This window comes from Cynocephalus volans, chromosome 11 (assembly GCF_027409185.1).
Source record: "Cynocephalus volans isolate mCynVol1 chromosome 11, mCynVol1.pri, whole genome shotgun sequence".
Lineage (NCBI taxonomy): Eukaryota > Metazoa > Chordata > Mammalia > Dermoptera > Cynocephalidae > Cynocephalus > Cynocephalus volans.
In genome coordinates this window covers 16,346,713-16,364,201 of record NC_084470.1, presented here as the reverse complement: position 1 = coordinate 16,364,201, position 17,489 = coordinate 16,346,713, and the positions used below count along the sequence as shown (strand labels likewise).

At 40.5% G+C, this 17,489-nt stretch overlaps 1 protein-coding gene across 1 annotated transcript in view; it reads right to left on the bottom strand.

Annotated features, from left to right (window-relative positions):
* The window catches only part of SLC9A9 (solute carrier family 9 member A9), a 530,630-nt gene that overhangs the window by 91,265 nt on the left and 421,876 nt on the right, over positions 1-17,489 (bottom strand). The window contains exon 14 of the mRNA XM_063114568.1: positions 3,625-3,704. Within this exon, the coding sequence (XP_062970638.1) occupies positions 3,625-3,704 (80 nt within the window). The remainder of the gene's footprint in view (positions 1-3,624; positions 3,705-17,489) is intronic.

The following is a 17,489-nucleotide window of genomic DNA, read 5'->3' as shown; positions in this document are numbered from 1 at the left end:
AGCTCTGTGTTACATAAAGTGAGGAGTCATAATTATTCACTGCCCTAATGGTGACTTTATGAATGTAACAAAATAGGTGGATGTAGAATTGCTAACGATAAAGTTCACTCAAGCATATTTACGGATTTTGGAGTGAGACAGATCTATTGATGCTAGCTACGGGACCTAAGAAAGTCACTTAAGTTATTTGGGAGTCTGCTTCCTACACCACAAAGACGGTGGTTGTAAGAATGAAATAAAACAAAGAGTAGTTACAGGAATGAAATGCAATAGTGGGCCTGATGGCAAAGCATCGGTCTCAGAAACATCAATGCCTTTCTCACCTCCCTACTTCTCTATTTCTTCTTTGCATTGCATGATTCAGAATTGCTGCCCTCACTGAATCATAACAAAATCTTATTGTTCATCAATTTTGGCACCACAGACTTCCAACAATGAATGCTCTTGACCTGGGGAGCCCACATAGTTGCAGCAGAGGCAGACCCACTCAGCAGTCTGTTTGTGTTGGTTGTGCCCCCACCTGCTCCAGAGCTGGGGAGGTGAGAAGAAATAAAGAGAGTGAAGTACTCAACAGAGTGCTTGGCCACTCTTCATACTCCTTGAATATTAATTATTATTTTTTGGCTGCTGGCTGGTATGGGGATCCAAACCCTTGACCTAGTTGTTACAAGGCTGTGCTCTAACCACCTGAGCTAACTGGCCAGCCCCTTGAGGGTTAATTTTTATAATTTTTATTCTGTAGTTTTTGGAAAATTTTTTGTGCATACTACTTATGCTATGAAAAAGTAAAAAACAAAACAAAACAAACTGTGTCAGTGACAGTGTCTTGTTTTATTGCTAACAATGGTGAATTAAGAGGGGCTTTCTATCCTTGGGTCTGAAGGTTGGGCATGAATTGAATGTGAATTGGGTGCTGTGATGGTCAGTTTTATGTATCAACTTGGCTAGGCTACCCAGTTATTCAATTAAACCCTAACTTAGGTGTTGCTGTTGCTGGTGTGTTTCGATGTGGTTAACACCAGCCATCAGTTGGCTTTAAGTAAAGAAGATTATCCTCAATAATTTGGGTGGGCCTCATCCAATCAGTTGCATGAACTTAAGAGCAAAACATCCCTGAGGAAATAGAAATTCTGCCTCAAGACTGCAGTGTCAGCTCTTGGCCAGGTTTCTAGACTGAGAGCCTGCCCTACAAATTTTGGGCTTTCCGGCTCCTACAATTGTATAAGCCAATTCCTTGAAATAAAACTATATATATGTATACATGTATATATATATATGTATATGTACATGTAAAGTACTTCTACCGCTTTGTTTCTGTTTCTCTGGAGAACTCTGACTGATACAGGTGTGTATGAAGGCTTATTTATTCTTTTTTTTCTTTTGTCAACAATTCTTTACGATGCCTCATTTGCATGATGCAATTTTACTGAAATGAAACTTGAACAGCTCCAAACTGCATAATCAATTTATCTCAGCTTCATGAAAATTTCTTTTCGGTCCAGGCCAGGCAACCAGACCCCAGGGTGGAGGGATCATCCCTACGCTGGCAGTAGTTGGCATGGCCTACCCCATGAAGTTCACAGGGCACATCACCTGGGTACTAGGTGGACAGCAGAATGGCAAGTGGATAGTTTGTCTCTAAAAATACGGATAGATCAGGAGGTCACAAAGTTGAAGCTGGTTGGCTTGCTACTTTCTAAATATAAACTCAGAGCATAACTAGGATACAAAAACTCCATTGTCTAGGTAAAAAAATATATTTGTGTAGCAATGGCAGCCCTGAAATTTCTAGAATTAATGCCCAGGAGGACAAATTACCATGAGAAGAGATATTACTGAGAGTGTAAATCTGCTTTCATTTTTGCTGTTCCGTCCATAATCATATGGAAATAATCCTCTGATGAAAAGTGAGAGAAAAACTATGACATCATCTGAATTTAGTGTTACTGATCTAAGCTAAAAATTTGGGTGGGTTCCAACTTTCCTTTTCTTATCTCCAAGTTAATTTTTCCTCTTTATTCCTTTTCTTCATTGTAAATCCTTCCTCACAGCACTGTCAGAATTTGAAGAAAAGCATTTTTTATCTCATTTTTGATTTACCATTTTCTTGCTGTACATCTTGTTATATGTACTCTTTAGTCAAATTTTTATGACTTTGTACAAATTTGGTTATTAGATACTTATAAGCAATGGCAGAGGCAAATTCTGTTTCCAGAAGAGAAATCTACCAGATGCATAAACCAGCAATAACCTTCTAAGAACTAGCTTCTCTTAGGGAGACTAGTTAGGCATCTGGTAGTTAATGAGATCCCAGAACCTCCAAGAGGTAGTTAATGGCCAAGGCGGACTGCTTTTAAGGAGGTCGCAACCAACACTGCCCACAAAAGCTCAGGATTGAGGAAGGCAAGATATCTGGCCATAGATAACAGAGCTATGGAAAAATGAAATTGTAACCTCAAAGAACCTTACCTTGTGCATGACCATCTCAAAACTCTTCGATTGCTCTGCGTTGCAGACTTGCTTTCTAAGGCTCATGTTTCACTTTTGCTTATCTCTGCAATCTTCAGTCCACTTCTCTTCACTTCTTTCTTACTTGCTTTTCCCCTATTTTCCACACTCATTTCTCTAGCTTGCTTTTCTTTCCTTCCTAGGATGAATTTCCTGTCTTTCTTTGGGCTCCTCCCCTTTCCGTTTTTACCTCCTCTTCTTTACTTATTCTTTAAATTTCTTTTCCCTGTTCTTAATTATTCCTCCTTTCCCACCAACCTGCTATGGCTTTCATTACTGCTTAGGTGCTTAAAATCATCCAGTGACTGACATTTTCTCACTGAAAGGACAGGGACGGTGGGAAACGTCTACAAAGACCCAGCAGCTTGGAGTTCAGTCCTTCGAGCTCAGTCCTTCCCTTTCTGCCTTGGTGCTCTTGCCTGGGATTAGAGACGGGTGCTTCCTGCAACTCACAACAGCACAGCAGCTTAGGCCTGGCTTCTCAACCCTTAGAATCACATGGCAAGGTGTCTCTGAGCTTTGCTTACACTGATGGCTGGAATTTTAAAATTAACCTTGACCGGAAAAAGCTTACTCAAGTCTGCCTGGAGAACAAAACAGTGCTGTTTTACACTATCATGAGCCAGACCCATTCTCCTCAGACCGTTCATTTTCACCTGCTGCCCCCACCCCTTCATTTTTTACATCAGGAAACAAAAGCACACAGGTGGGCTCCTGGGAGGACGGTGCAGGAGCTTTTGTCTGCTGCCCTGGCCAAAGGCTGCTGAGACAGTTCACACAACACCGTCAGTCAAGCAGGCCCATTTGGCTGAGTAAACCAGAATTAAGATCTTTATGAAGGAAAGAACAGTAAAATAGATAGATTTTTCAGCACTATAAGATTTTTATCGTCTGGCATTAGAAAATATTAGATTGCCATGAAAACACCAAGTACATTTGACTAAAGATTTCACTTCAGCTCTATGCAAATCATTCCTTTTTGTAAGTTTGGCTGTGAATTTGCTTTACCTTTCTGTGTTTCTTGGAGAGCGGGAACGCTCACCTCAATGATGAAGTGCTCGCTCAAAGCCATTCTCTGCCATGCAGCAGGACCCCTGAGATGTTACCAAAGGATACTTGTGGTCAAAGCCATACCACATCCTGAAGAGCCGAGCACTCTCTGTTTTTGTTGTGCTTTTATCCACGTTATTTGCTTCCTGGAGAGAGACAACAGAAAAAGGCACTGAATGAACAATCAAACATTTTAATATGAAAGTCCATGTCAAAACAAATTAAATTTATCTACGTTAAAAAAAACTTTCTAAGTATAGCCATTTTTATCTAAATGATGAACCAGTTGCCAAGCAGATTAGCTTATAGCTCTTGCCGTGTGGATAAGACTCTTCTGGCATAACTCAACATTTACTTTTCTTAATAAGCCCAATTTCATTAAACAGCTAAGAAAAGCCACTTTTTTGACATCAATAAAAATAATATTTCTGTCGGATTGCTGTTTACTTCTGTCAGATTTGAATGATACTTATTTGTGGATTACCAAAAGGTCAAGGCTAAAGAAATGATAACAGTCTAATAATTGTGATACTAGTTTTCGTTCACTCTCTTTCTGACAGAACACGGCCAGAGACGACGGCTGATTTTTGATATCTTCCTACTTAGATTAAGAAGAGCTTTGAAATAGACATTCCTGATGGGAAGCTGTAATCATCGAACGTACTTGTCTAATTTCCCCCCCCCCCACAAACGACACAAAGGGAGGGAGAATGAAAAAAAAAATTAAGGACAAAAGAAAAGGAAAAAGAATTCAATGGGCATTTATGTCAGAGTAGAGGAAAAAAAGGTGAGAAAAAAAGGAGGTGAACATTTTTTGTGAACTTTAGAGACAGATGATAATAACATTTACAGTGCGATAAAAGGATAGTCACAGTTTTACTTCTTCTTTGTATCTCCTTTTGCATATAAGAAAATGCCAATTAGTTGTAAATACCCCCACTGTGAAAAGCATTTAAATTCTCAAGCGGACTTTGTTGCTTGGCCTGGGCCCAGTTTCCACCTGAAATCGCAGCACGAGTTGGCAGCCCAGCAGTGCTGTGATCACGAGTTGGCAGCCCAGCAGTGCTGAGATGTGAGCATAAATAAGCAGAAGACGCAGAAGCCCCTGGCTGCACCAAAGCCAGCCCCCAGACGAGCCCAAGTCGATTTGCTTTCGTGTTATTAGATTTATTTTTTCCCCTTTCCCCGCCACTTGCATTGTTGGTTAATGACAAATGGCTGGACACAAAAGGCTAGGTTCTGCCCTCTGAACACGCGTGTGCCAGCAGATGCTGCGCAGATGGAACGGGAGGACACGAAAGCAGAACGCGGCCCATTTGTAGTCAGTCACTTATCCTTAGTCTAAAACAGTTAAAGCAGAAACACAATAAAATTAAAGTCCAAACTTCTCATTGCCCTTCTCATTGGTTGTCTTAAGATCTCCGGTTTTCAAACCATGTACAGTTTTGCCCCCGTTTACGTGATGTTGATGGAAATTCTGGGCCAGTCATTCAGGCAAGGATGGGTTCAACAGTGTTCAACAGGTTTCTTAGATACAGGACTTCTCAGAGTCTTTAATTTATAAATGAGCATTGGAAAGCTTCCAGAGAGAAGTGTTTCTCAAACTTACTTGGCCATGAAACCCATTCCCCATTCCCAAATCCCCACTGTGGAACACTGATGATCTTTTCGTGCACATTAGCGTTCCACAGATCTGTTTTCTGATAGAGCTGGAGTCCCATGCCTTATTATCTGGAGTTAGAATTTATTTGTATTAACCCCTCCCCCCCAAAAAACAGGGTTTCTAGCTCAATTTCCATCCTCTCCTACACTTTTGTCCAGCTATTTCTACCCCATCAAAGGTGTCAGGTTTGCAAAATGACACAGTGTTTTCTTCATCATCTTGCAACATCTGCAAGTCTTTCTGAGCCCCCATCCCCCAGCAGCATGCTGGGTGTAGCTGGCAGAGCAAAACTGCTCATGAGCAACCCAACTAGTTAGAAATAGCTCTGGGCCAGCAGCAGGGACTTTCCTCTTCCTTTTCTCTCTTTTTTTCCTTTTCTTTTCTTTAACAACAATAAGAACTTATAGATTTTTATTCACCCACAAGCATAGGTGATTTCTGATCGCTGATAATATCTACTGGTGACAAGATAGTTATTGAAGAAAACTGATGAAAAGGTGAGTCAGCAAATTCCTATTTTTTATTTGTTTTTAAGTAAGGTAGGCAATGTAGTGGTGCACTCTACTAGCAGCCAGGGCACAGGTTTCAGCACTTGCTCTGTAGCACCCAGCCGAGCCACGTTCGCAATAGTGACAGTCCCTAGCTATTGACTCCTAGGCAGCATGCTAGTCACATTATCCAGTCATCAATTTTTTCAGTCATTATTTTTCAATTCTAATAACAATCCATCAAGGTAGGCGGCATTATTCCTACTTTGCACATGAAGAGCTAGAAAGGCCCAGAGGAGGGACGAAGTGGGCTCAAGTCACAGAGGTAGCAAGCCACAGGGCCAGAATGTCAGCCTCACACTGCTGGACTCCGAAGATGAGGCTTTTTTCCTGCAATTATATCTCTCAGCTTTTAAACACTGGAACATTCTGTAATAGGCTACTTTAACCTCATCGGGCTGCAGTTTCCTTCTCTGTAAAATGAATTGAGGAAACTGGGCTGGCTGGTCTCTAAGTTCCTAATCCCAGGGAAAACACTATATTTTTATTAGTGACAATGACATCACTATTGAACGCTATCACTTCCTGAACACTTACCATGTATTAAATACTATTCTAAGTGCTTTTTACATATTATCTCCAGATTCACATAACAATTTGATGAATACAGATGAGGAAACTGAGGCACCTGGGGCACTGGAGGTTTCCAAGTACACCTGTGGCCCCTCAGCAACCAAGATTCCTTTCATGGGTCCAAGGGTGTAAGCGGGGAGCACACTAGAGCAAAGGGACATCTGAGCAGGGAGATGAGCTCAGGGTACTAGGATGCTCATGGAGGCTGAGACGGACCAGCTACCTATACACCGCAAAACGTAATGAAAATGCATGGCTCCCCTGGTTGGGGGAACTGCTGATGGCTTTGAAGGTGTCCCCATAGAAACTTAACTTCAGTGTTAGGAATTTCTCTAGACTCCTAGACACTGGTTTAAGGGTTTGCCAAGGTCTTAGCAAACCTCCTTGCTTTTCTTTCCCTTTCCCTCTCCTTTAATTTTATTTCTCAAGGGGAATATATTGGTACTCACAAGCACTCCCCAAAGACCTTACACTCTATTTTTGGCAAACCTTCCAGGAATATTTCTTTGTCAGCTGATGGGAGCAACAAACATTAGGTAGCATTTTGGGAAAATACTAACTCATGTAATCTTTTTAAAAAACTTTATTTTACTTAGGTGACTGGAGATGTTATTCATTTCACTTCTTTGCAGAGAAATAAACTGGGTTCGAATTAGACTAAAACATTTGTGGAATACGTTTTCCCTGGTGGGGGAAATACCACTGATGAGCCAGCATTGATTTTTCTGCTGATCCTAGATAAAATTTCCAGTGTCTATCTTAAATATCTGTTGGCCCAGTTCTGGATCCATTCATTTATTTCTCTGAAGTTATTGATGACTTAATAACTTGGTTATGAAAGGCCATCAATAAATGTGTAGAAATAAATGAGTTAGTCTAGTGTGTGCTTTGCTTGTGCACTGGGGGTTGAAGATAAATGTGCCAACAGAAAGCTGGCCTTTGCAGTCACCCTGGGACAGGGATGGTATCTGATGAGGCAGAGCAGAGAGCAGGCCCCTGGGAGGGTCCAGATGTGCAGAGGACAGCAGGCAGCTTCCATCTATCTGGATTATTCTAAAGTAGAGAGCCGCTCACACCTCAAGGACAATAGATGTGAGCAGTCATCAGAAGTGGAATCCTGAACTTGGTGGTATTTTTCTTCATCACTACGAATATTTCTGCTCTTTCAAGTTTCTTTTTTCCAAAGGGGAAGTGGTCTGCATATTGGAACAAGCATAGGAGCCAGAAGCTGAAGACCAAGATCTGAGTTGGGATTCTCTACCATTTGATAATAATACTTCATCTACCAACTCTGAGCCTCATGTTTCACAGCTATAAATGGGAACTGGAGATTCAAAGGTGCTGAATCTCAGCTTTTATTTGTCTAAATACTTTGAGAAGCAGAATGTTTGATATATGTAGAATTTCTGGCTCCTTTATTATACTCTATTTCTAGGAAAATTTAAAAAACAACTGGGGCATTTGATATCTTTCTTTTTTCTCCTTAAACAAGGGAATAGACCAGAGGCTGGGAAGTGACTAAGCACAGTAGGAAGTGGGTAGTTTTCTCTTAAGTGATCCTTCATGCTTAGCACCCCCCCCCAAAAAAAAAAAACACCAGAGAGGGAGCAGTAGGATAATTACGATGGCAGTCTTTGTTTTGAACTTATGTGAACTCCTGAGAGATGCAAGAGGCTTTGGTGAGAAACCTGTGAAAGCCAGGCACTAGAGCAAGAAGGGATCGCTTGCTGTGTTAGCTTTAATGAGAAAGAACTAAGCAAATGAGAACACATTTCTCTGCCGATGTTCAAATGGGAGGCCTCTGCGATGTGAACTGGATGAACTCTGCTCTGGGGTAATCATATGGGATTGTTTCTCATTTCAGGGGTATTCAGTGGATTAGGTGAGGGAGAGAGGATTTTCCTTTCTATTTCTCAAGATGTCGTGTCCAATATCAATGTCAGTGGAAGTTGCATGGAATCATAACAAAGACAAATAACAATTGTTACAAATCTGTAGAGCCCCTTATAGGTTCAAAAGCGCTCTCAGGTAGTATGTGCGAATGGAAATTGCCAGCAGTACTTTTCCCCTACCATCTCCCTCTAATTTGGAGTGTATTTATGTATGTATTTTAAGTTCATTGCCTTGATTTTCTAATTACCAAGGAGAGGACCAGATTCTATGCTCCTAAAGAGAAAGATTTCTGGATACTGATGAAGGAACATAGTATAATTTAGGGGCAAATAGTATTTTTTCCAAATTTACATTTTAAAAGGTAAATCATTAATTCTTAGCCTCCACATAGAAAGCACTTTACACAAATATTCTTCCCCATGCCCAGATAAATTCATTAATGTTCCCAAGAAGGTACAGTCATAAAATACACACTTAGGCAGAAAAAAGAAAAAACCCAAAAAACTGAAGGAGACAACTAGCCAAGGATGGGCAAAACTGTTAAGATGACACAGAGACATCGTGGATATGCTAAACCACAGAGAGGGGCTAAGCTCATGGCTTAGCTACAAAGAAAGGGCTGATCCAGGTAACTTTGTCTGTGTAGTACATCCAAGTTTTACCCAGGGGAAAATAAATTGTTTGGTTCAGAAAAATATAATATTGTGGTGGTTTCAAAATGCATATCTGCACATTCTTTGATATGTTTCTCTTTGAAATACAGAGCCTAACTTCCCTCTCTGTTGAGTGTGGGCTGCACTTAGAGACTCATTTCTGATGAATGGAATATGGCAGAAGTGATGGTGTGTCGTATCTGAGATTAGGTCATGAAAATGCATATGGCTTCCTCCTTGTTGTCTTTCTTGGACCACTTGCTCTTAGGGAAGTTGGCTGCCATGTTCTGAGGACACTCAAGCAGTGCTGTGGAGACATACGTGTGGTCAGGCACTGAGTCAGCCTGCTCACAGCCTGCAATGAACTGATGCCTCCTGACCACGTGGGAGTGAGTCCTCCAGGTGCAGCCAAGCCTTCTGATGACTGGAATTCTAGCTGACATCTGGACTGCAACCTCATGAGAGACCCTGAGCCAAAAGCGCTCAGGTAAGTTGTTTTCAAATTCCTGATCCATAGACACTTTGAGATAATAAGGGTTTGTTGTTTTAAACCATGGAATTTGGGATAACTGTTTATGCAGCAATAGAAAACTAATACAACTGTATACTAGAACCACAAATTCTAGGTATGAAAGAATGGAATGGAAGCTGTGAAAAGGTAATAAAATGGTGAGGCCTACATTTGCATAGGTCTGTACAGTTTACCAAGTAATTCCACAAAAGTAATATATTTGTGGTGTAGAAGACATATATTCTCTCTTAAAAGTATATCAAAAATTGTCCTGGGTCCAATATACCTCCGTTACAGATGAAAGACTGAATACAAAAACAAAAAGTAGTGGACCAACTTACAGACAGGAAGTTCACCTCATCTCCCTGTACCTGCTTCACGGTATTGTTGATTAATGCCTGATTCATACCATAATTTAGTTAGTAGGATAACTCTTTTATGTTTACACACACACACACACACACACACACACACACACACACATTAATGCCTGATTCATACCATAATTTAGTTAGTAGGATAACTCTTTTATGTTTACACACACACACACACACACACCCACCCTAATGGAAAATGCACCTTGGAACAAGAAGCTCCTGGCTCATGCTGTCCTCTAATCACAGCACCCAGAACCACAACACCACAGTAAAGATAAGAGTCTCACATTCAGACTTGTGATTCCATTATACAGTGTTGTGTGTGTATCTGAAAACAAAACAAACAAAACAACATGTCTTCCTACAGCACCACTTCACTTTTAAAATATGTAATGGCTGGCCATGGTAGAATAATTGGTAGCATAAACTTAAGGAACTGGGTAACAGGCAGCAGAGGACTGTGATCCTTGGAAAAAGGGAAGAATTAGTTGAGCCCTGTGTTCTCCTTGACTTTCTGCCTAGAGGTCCTTCCGCAATTGAAGTGCAAGGAGGGAGAGTCTAAGTGGAGGACAGCAGCCTTAGCAAGCTGAGGAGCTAGAGACAGGAGTCTGGGTGTTGCTGCAGCGGCTGGCATATTTACGGGAGTGCACCAGAGAGGAAGAACCGAGGCAGAGAGGGCACCTAGAAATCTGTGCAGACATTTCCCTCAGGGCCTTGGCTGAGGATTGACCTGAGCATGCACAGGGTGAGATTCACAAGGTCTTGCAGAGAGAGCAGCTCTTGCAGCTGTTGTAAAGTTGAAAAATAAAAGAGAGATTAAGATCACTCAGTGCTGGGAAACATTGGAATTTGGCCCAGCCAAAGTTGAAAGTAAGCTATTCAGCTGAGACCTCAGAAAAAGCATGCTTATGAGTAAGGATGATGTCCTAGAATAAAGACTATGCCTGAAAAACTAAGGACAAAATGAAAATATATCAGTTAAAGCCAGCATAAAACCAAGACTTACAGGATTTTAACTGCATGACTGAGTAAGATCAAACACCCTTTATAGAATAGTTCAGACTCCATACAATGTAACGTTCATAATGCTCAGCATGTCAAGAACTGCCAGACATGGGAGGGAGCAGGAAGGCACGAGCTGTAGCCCAAAGAAAAGGCAATCGCCAGCAATAGGCCTCGAAGGGACTCCAACGTCAGAATTAACGAACCATGGCTTTAAGACAGCTATAACAAACATGCAGAGAATTCCTAAAAACACAGATGCGATGAGTACACAAATGCAAATCTCAGAAGAAAATTGTAACCTGTAAAGAAGAACAAAATGAACATTCTAGAACCCAAAAGTGCAATATCTGGAATGAAAAATTCACTAGACTGGCTGAAGGGCGGGTTGGATACTGTAGGGGATAGTGGCTGTGAACTTTAAAAGAAATTAATAAAAATTATCCAATTTGTAGAATACAGAGAAGATTAAAAGGATAGAATAGTGCCTGAGAAAAATGAGAAAAAAAAAAAAATAGCCCAACATATATATGTCTGGAGTACAGAGGGGACCTAAAGAACAAAAAAATGTTTGAAGAAATAACAGTTGAATATTTCCCAAATATGATGGAAGATAACCCAGAGATCCAAGAAACTTAGTGAATCTGAATTAGGATAAATTCAAAGGAAAACAAACTAGACATATGAGTCAAACTTCTAAAACCCCAAAATAAAGAAAAAAATATTAAAAGGAACCAAAGAAAAACAGGGCATAGTATGTTCAGGGAAAAAAAATTTTTTTTACTGCCTTTTCATAAGAAAAAAATAGAGGTCAGAAAACAATGGAATGCAATTTTCAAAGTGGTTCAGAGAAAACAACCATCAAACCAGAATTCTATATCCAGTGTAAAGCTTTGAAATATATCAAGCCGTATCTGACAGAACTAAAGAAATAAATGGGAAAATCCCTAATTAAAGTTGGAAGTTTTATCAGTAACTGATAAAAGAAGTAGACCTCCTCCCAAAATCCATTTGACATAATTGACACTTCCTGAATGCTACACCAACTATACTCTGCAATTACTTGGGGTAGAGTTGAAACAGTTGCCAGAATACACGTTTTTTCAAGTACACATGGAATGTTCACCAAGATATACCAGTTGGAACCATAAAATAAGTCTCAATATGTTTAAAAGTCTGAAATTTTACAGATTACAATAATGTGCAGATTTCTTACCTTGGCCCCAATGATCTATACGGTAGATTAATTGCATTAGAGGTCCCAATTTTTCATCCCTCCCTGTATCCGTGGACTTTTCCATGTAACTTTGCAGTGGTTTTGACCAAAGAGAAGCTCTCTGTTTTGTGGGTTGGCCCTGTGACTTCCTTTGGTCAGCAGAATGAGGCAGCAGTGCCTCTGTATGAGGTATGGGGCTGGGCCTTGGGGACCCTGCGGGGCTTTGCTCACACTCTTGCTCTCTGTCGTAGCCAGGAGAAATGGTAGCTGGATGAGTTGAGAAGCATGGGGAGCACAGCTGAGTCACCTAAGTCATCCCAATTAAGGCTATCTTAAAGGGTCAGTCAACAGCCATCCAACCCCCGATGTTTGAGCAAGCCTAGCTAAGATAGCAGCTGAACCCCACAGACCTGAGAGATGAATACGTGTGTGTTGTTTCATACCTCTGAGAGTTTGGGTGTGTTTGCTATGCAGTATTCATGTGGCAATAGATAACTGATACAATCTGGCTCCTGCCTCTGTCTCTGACTGATTCATATCCATGACTCTCCCCGTGGCTCCCTCTAGCTATACTGGCATTCTTGCTATTTCTCAGACAAGCTGGGCATGTTTCTGCCTCGGGGCCTTTGTCTTACCTGGAATGTTCTTCCTGTAGAGGTTAGCATGAACAAGAGCTTTGGATTGGTTGGCAACCCAGCCCTTGCTGGGAGGAAGTGACAAGCAGAGAATAATGCAGTCAGGACCCCTCCCGCTGTGAGGCAGTAAAGCCTGCTGCTCTGAGAGAAGGATGGCTCTGTAGCAGGGAGAAGGCTTCCGAGACCTGGGTCCACACCCGCAGCTGAGGGTGTGGTGAAGGGAAGGGTTCCACACTGAGACAAACAAAGGAGCGGGTGGCGAATATGCTCTAGCCCCGTGAAATTTGGCCGGGGGTAACAGGGAAACTGATTGTTTAAATGTCACCTGACAGGCTCTCTTACTGGGAGGAAAGGAGACCATGTTTATGGACTGGACAATTGCCCACCTGCATGGTGGTACAAGGGGATGGAGAGGATGAAACAGCTTTGGCCTTTAGTCCTGGCTCAGCCTGTCACTGCTTTGTCGTCTTGGGAAAGATACTTTAATTAACTCCAATGTCATCATTTGAAACACCGGGGTACAAAAGGTATCTTAATTGGTCAAGGTACAGATTGAAGGTGATTCTAATCTTATATATAAAATACATAAAAAGCGCTCACTAAATTGCAGCTGCTGCTGCCTTCTTCCATTTCCTCTTCCTCATTATTGTTCCTGCTTTCAGAAGCAAGTAATTGTGCAATTTACTGGTAAGATAAATGCATAGACTTTAGTCCGATGCAGTAAAAAGTTAGTGGGGTGGGGGTATATTTTTGCACGTATAAGTCATAAGTAAGTATAATCTCCAAAGTTTAGTGTTGGCAAAGGGAAGACCTAAGATTTTTGCTCTGAAATATTAATTTTATCTTTCTCAAGATACAATTAGTTTCAATGTAACATTTTAAAAACCCCTCATCTGGGTCAGATATATTTTTGAGCCCAGTATTCTATTTCTGAAATATTTGTGCAGATGTAGCATGGAATTTACATTCTATGAGACCAACCCCAACAGTGTAGGAGGGACAGATGAAGCAAGGATGGAAAAATGTTGATAACTGTTAAATTTGAGGGATGGATACATGGGATTCATTTTTCTGTTCTCTATAAGCTTATTAGGAATATTTGAAAATATTCACGATAAAAAGTTACATTTTATTTAATGACCCAGCTCACCCAACCATCTGCTAATTAACTTAGTCTCCTTCTTGACCTGCTTGTATTTCCATCTCTTGCAACTGTGGCTGACCCTGATCAAGAAATATCAATTGTGCAGAAGAACAATTACTTTTATTCTTCACCAGGTTTCAAAGGTCCTACAGGTTGTGCTTTTCTGGGAGTCGGCAAGCAAGTCTTCATTCATCCTACTCACACCCTACATATTTTAAGAGACACTTTGCTGGGTCTCTTCCTAGCACTAGTCTTTCTGATGGAAAAATTCTCATCTTTTCAATCCCTGTTGCAGAAGCTGCCTCTGCTCAGTCACTGAAGTTGTCCTTCTCTGGACCTTTCTCATTTCTACTGTGACTTTTTGAGCTGCAGTGACCAGAAATGATACACTGAGTTTACACACAAACATAAAGGATAACCAAATACAGAATTTCAAGGAAGGGACTATCGGAAGCAAAAGAAAATTGGAAGTTAACGTTAAGAGAAATGGTAGAGAGACAAACATAGTGTTAAAAAAATAAAATTGTGTTAGAAAAGATGAAAATTAGCCTCATTGTAACAGTTAGCAAGCTGGAGTTGGGAGAAAAACAAATTTTGGAAAAGGGTTAATTCTACGTCTTCCAAGCTCCAAACCACCAAGGGTGTTCACCACGTTAGAGTGAAGTCAAACTTGCCACCATGCCAGTGATCTGGTCCCTGTCAGTCTCTCCCACTTCATGTCCATCTGCTGCCACCTGGCTTCAGCCACACTGGCCATCCTGCTGCTCTTGGCCATACTATACCCCACTGTGACTCCAGGGCCTTCCTTCTCTCTGTCCCCTCTGCCTAGACCATGTCTCCTCTGCCTGGACCATCTTCCCCAGATCTCGCAGTCTCGCTTCTGCATGTCATTCCCCTTCAGGTCCAATGCCCCTTCCTCTTACTGCTTTGCCTTTGTTCTTACTCTCTGAACTTACAGTATGAAGCTGTTTACTTTTCTTAAAATCAGTGTCCCCAATTAGAATATAAACTCTTTGAGGGTGAAGAGTTTGAACTGGTCACTGCTGAATCCTCTTCACATCTGGATTAGTGCCTGACATGGGTGAGAGCCAATAATTATTTGTGTGAATGAATGGATGCATTCATGCATACTATGTAAGAGTGGAAGTGGGGGAACTAAATTATCTGGATTCAAATTCCACCTCTGCCTTCGGGCAAGTTACTTGTATACTTCTCTGTATACAATTTGCTTATCTGCAAGAAGGGGATAATGATAGTACCCTCTTAGGGTTATCCTGGCAATTAAGTGAGATAATACATATAAGGTGCTTATAATATGTTAAGCACAATAGTCAGTGCTCAACAAATATTAGGATAATTATGATAAAATGGCAAAAAGGGAAAAAGAGAAGCAATACTGACAGTCTTCTTTGAGTAGGAGGAATTTACTATTAAAAGAGTAAAGGTAAGTGTGGAACTCCAGAGATTCTCACTTACTCTGCAAAGGTGTGCTTCCAAGGACAAGGAATCAATGACAAGGAAAATTTCCTATTGGGATGGGGATTGGGGGGCGGTAATCTGAGGGTGTTTTTTTCAAGTTTAAGAAATGTAAAATTCACAACTATAATACCTTCCATTTCTCAAAGTAGCATGTTTGCATCAGGTAAGCATTTAAAGTTTAACACCTGCATATGGAACATGCTCTCTAAAGCTCCTGTGCCTGGTACAATAAGAGTGTAATACCATTCACGTTCTAAAGGTGCTACAAGACAAAAAGGGAAATTGTGACATTACTAGTTAGTTACAGCTACAAGTTCATATTTCCAAAAGTTATTTTGCTCTCCACAAACAGAAAGAGGAAATTCCTTTAAAAATATGCATATGTAATTATTTGTGTTTAATCTTGATTTTGAGAGTGTACAATCACTAATAGCCACAACTACCTGTGAAATTTTTAGCTTTTGGTAGGTAACAATAGGGTCTTTTTTAATTTTTTAAGGTTGACCAGTGCAAAGATTATCCTATTTGTCAATGCAAACCCAGTTTAATAAATGCAAATCAAGTGGAAACATGCAGTCTTCCCAAGAATGAGAGGTATGCTCTGTAGCCCACCAGCAACAGAAGCTGACAATAAGTCAGTTGTTGCCAGGCAAAATGAGGGCAGACAGGCTCTTCACAGATGGTCTGGAAAGTACCAAACTCTGTCCAGGTCTAGGAGCAGCTGCAGACACTGGGGCTTGTTACTTCCCACCAGAGCCCACAGTTTCCTGTACTTGACCCTGAAGATAAGAATTCTTCCAAAGTGTGGAGAAAACATTTTGTCAAAGTGTAACCACTTTGGTTGTCAAACATTATCATGAATAAGAACACGTACAAGATGCTTCTTAAAAATAAGATTACTTTTAAGCAGCAGCAGTTCAGAAGAAGTCATGTAAATTATAATGTAAGTAACTTAACATTTAGAAAGCTCTTTATGTGTCCTCTACAGGAGGCCCCAAGTGAAAAATTTTTTTAAAACATAGTGACCACTGAAGTTTTGTACCACTTGAGGAGAGGGTATAATTTTTCTCTTTAATGATATGAATTTAGTATATTACTAATTATTATTTCCCTCTTCCCCTTTGGCTACCAGAAAGCATACTTGTGGTTTGACTACAGCAAGTATATAGGTCCTGGTGATCTGCTTATTCATGATTCTTCGTACCCCTGTGGTTTTGACTCTCTGCTCTTCTTAATCCTTTTTACTGAATTTTAAAATTCTTAAAAAAATTTTACTATTATTTTATTATATGTGGTAGTTTAAGCTGACTCAAATCTTTCATAAAAGGAGGTGGGTTTTTAGATTAATCGTTAGGCAGTTTTCATAAACATAATTTCCCTTGATTGTCATAACAGCCTGGAGAGGTAGATATTATTATCATTCACATTTTACAGACAGAAAAACTAGACTCGAAGATATAAAAAAAACTTGCCCAAGATCCAAATATCACACAGTTGTCAGCATTCAGTGTTGCACTGTCTTACTTCTCTAACAGGACAAAAAATATCATGTATTGCTGTAATATCTTCAGGTAAGAGTTAGTATTGAATTAACAATGGTGAACTTTGTTGCAAAGTATCACATGAATGAGCTAAAATAATATGCATGTAAATTGCAAAAGGAAGGAGTTAGGGTAGGAGTAAATTTTGCCAATAATTATACCTGATTGTAAAATATTAGGCAGTTACAGAAAGATAAAGAATTTTCTTTGATGAATTTTCTTAGTCTTTTTTTTTTTCTTTTAGAGAAAAAGGTAGACAAGAAGGATGAAATTTAGATAAAATTCTGCTTGAAGGTAGGAGAACGGGTTATTTGACCTATACAAAATGAAAATGGTTTTTAAAAATCAGCCACCACCAGGCATTACTGACTGCTCATTACAGCCCACGGGTGTAAGGAGATGGGCTTTGATCTCCTTTCTAAGGTCACTAGGCTGGCCCTAATTCCAGTGCTTTGGGCACCCCTGCAGTGTTCAACCCTGCAGTTAGGTGTGTTTCCTGGGCAATGAAATCTATGAAAACAGCATAGCCTGGCCGTGGAACACGTGACAAAATTCAAAGCACATGAGAGCCAAGATCATCACCAACTTAATTTCCCAGCCTTTTCTGCACAGCACAGTCTCCTTCCTTCCATATATCTATATATACCAGGAAAGCAGCGTCTTGTCCAGGAACACTAACCAGCTGTAGCGCACCAA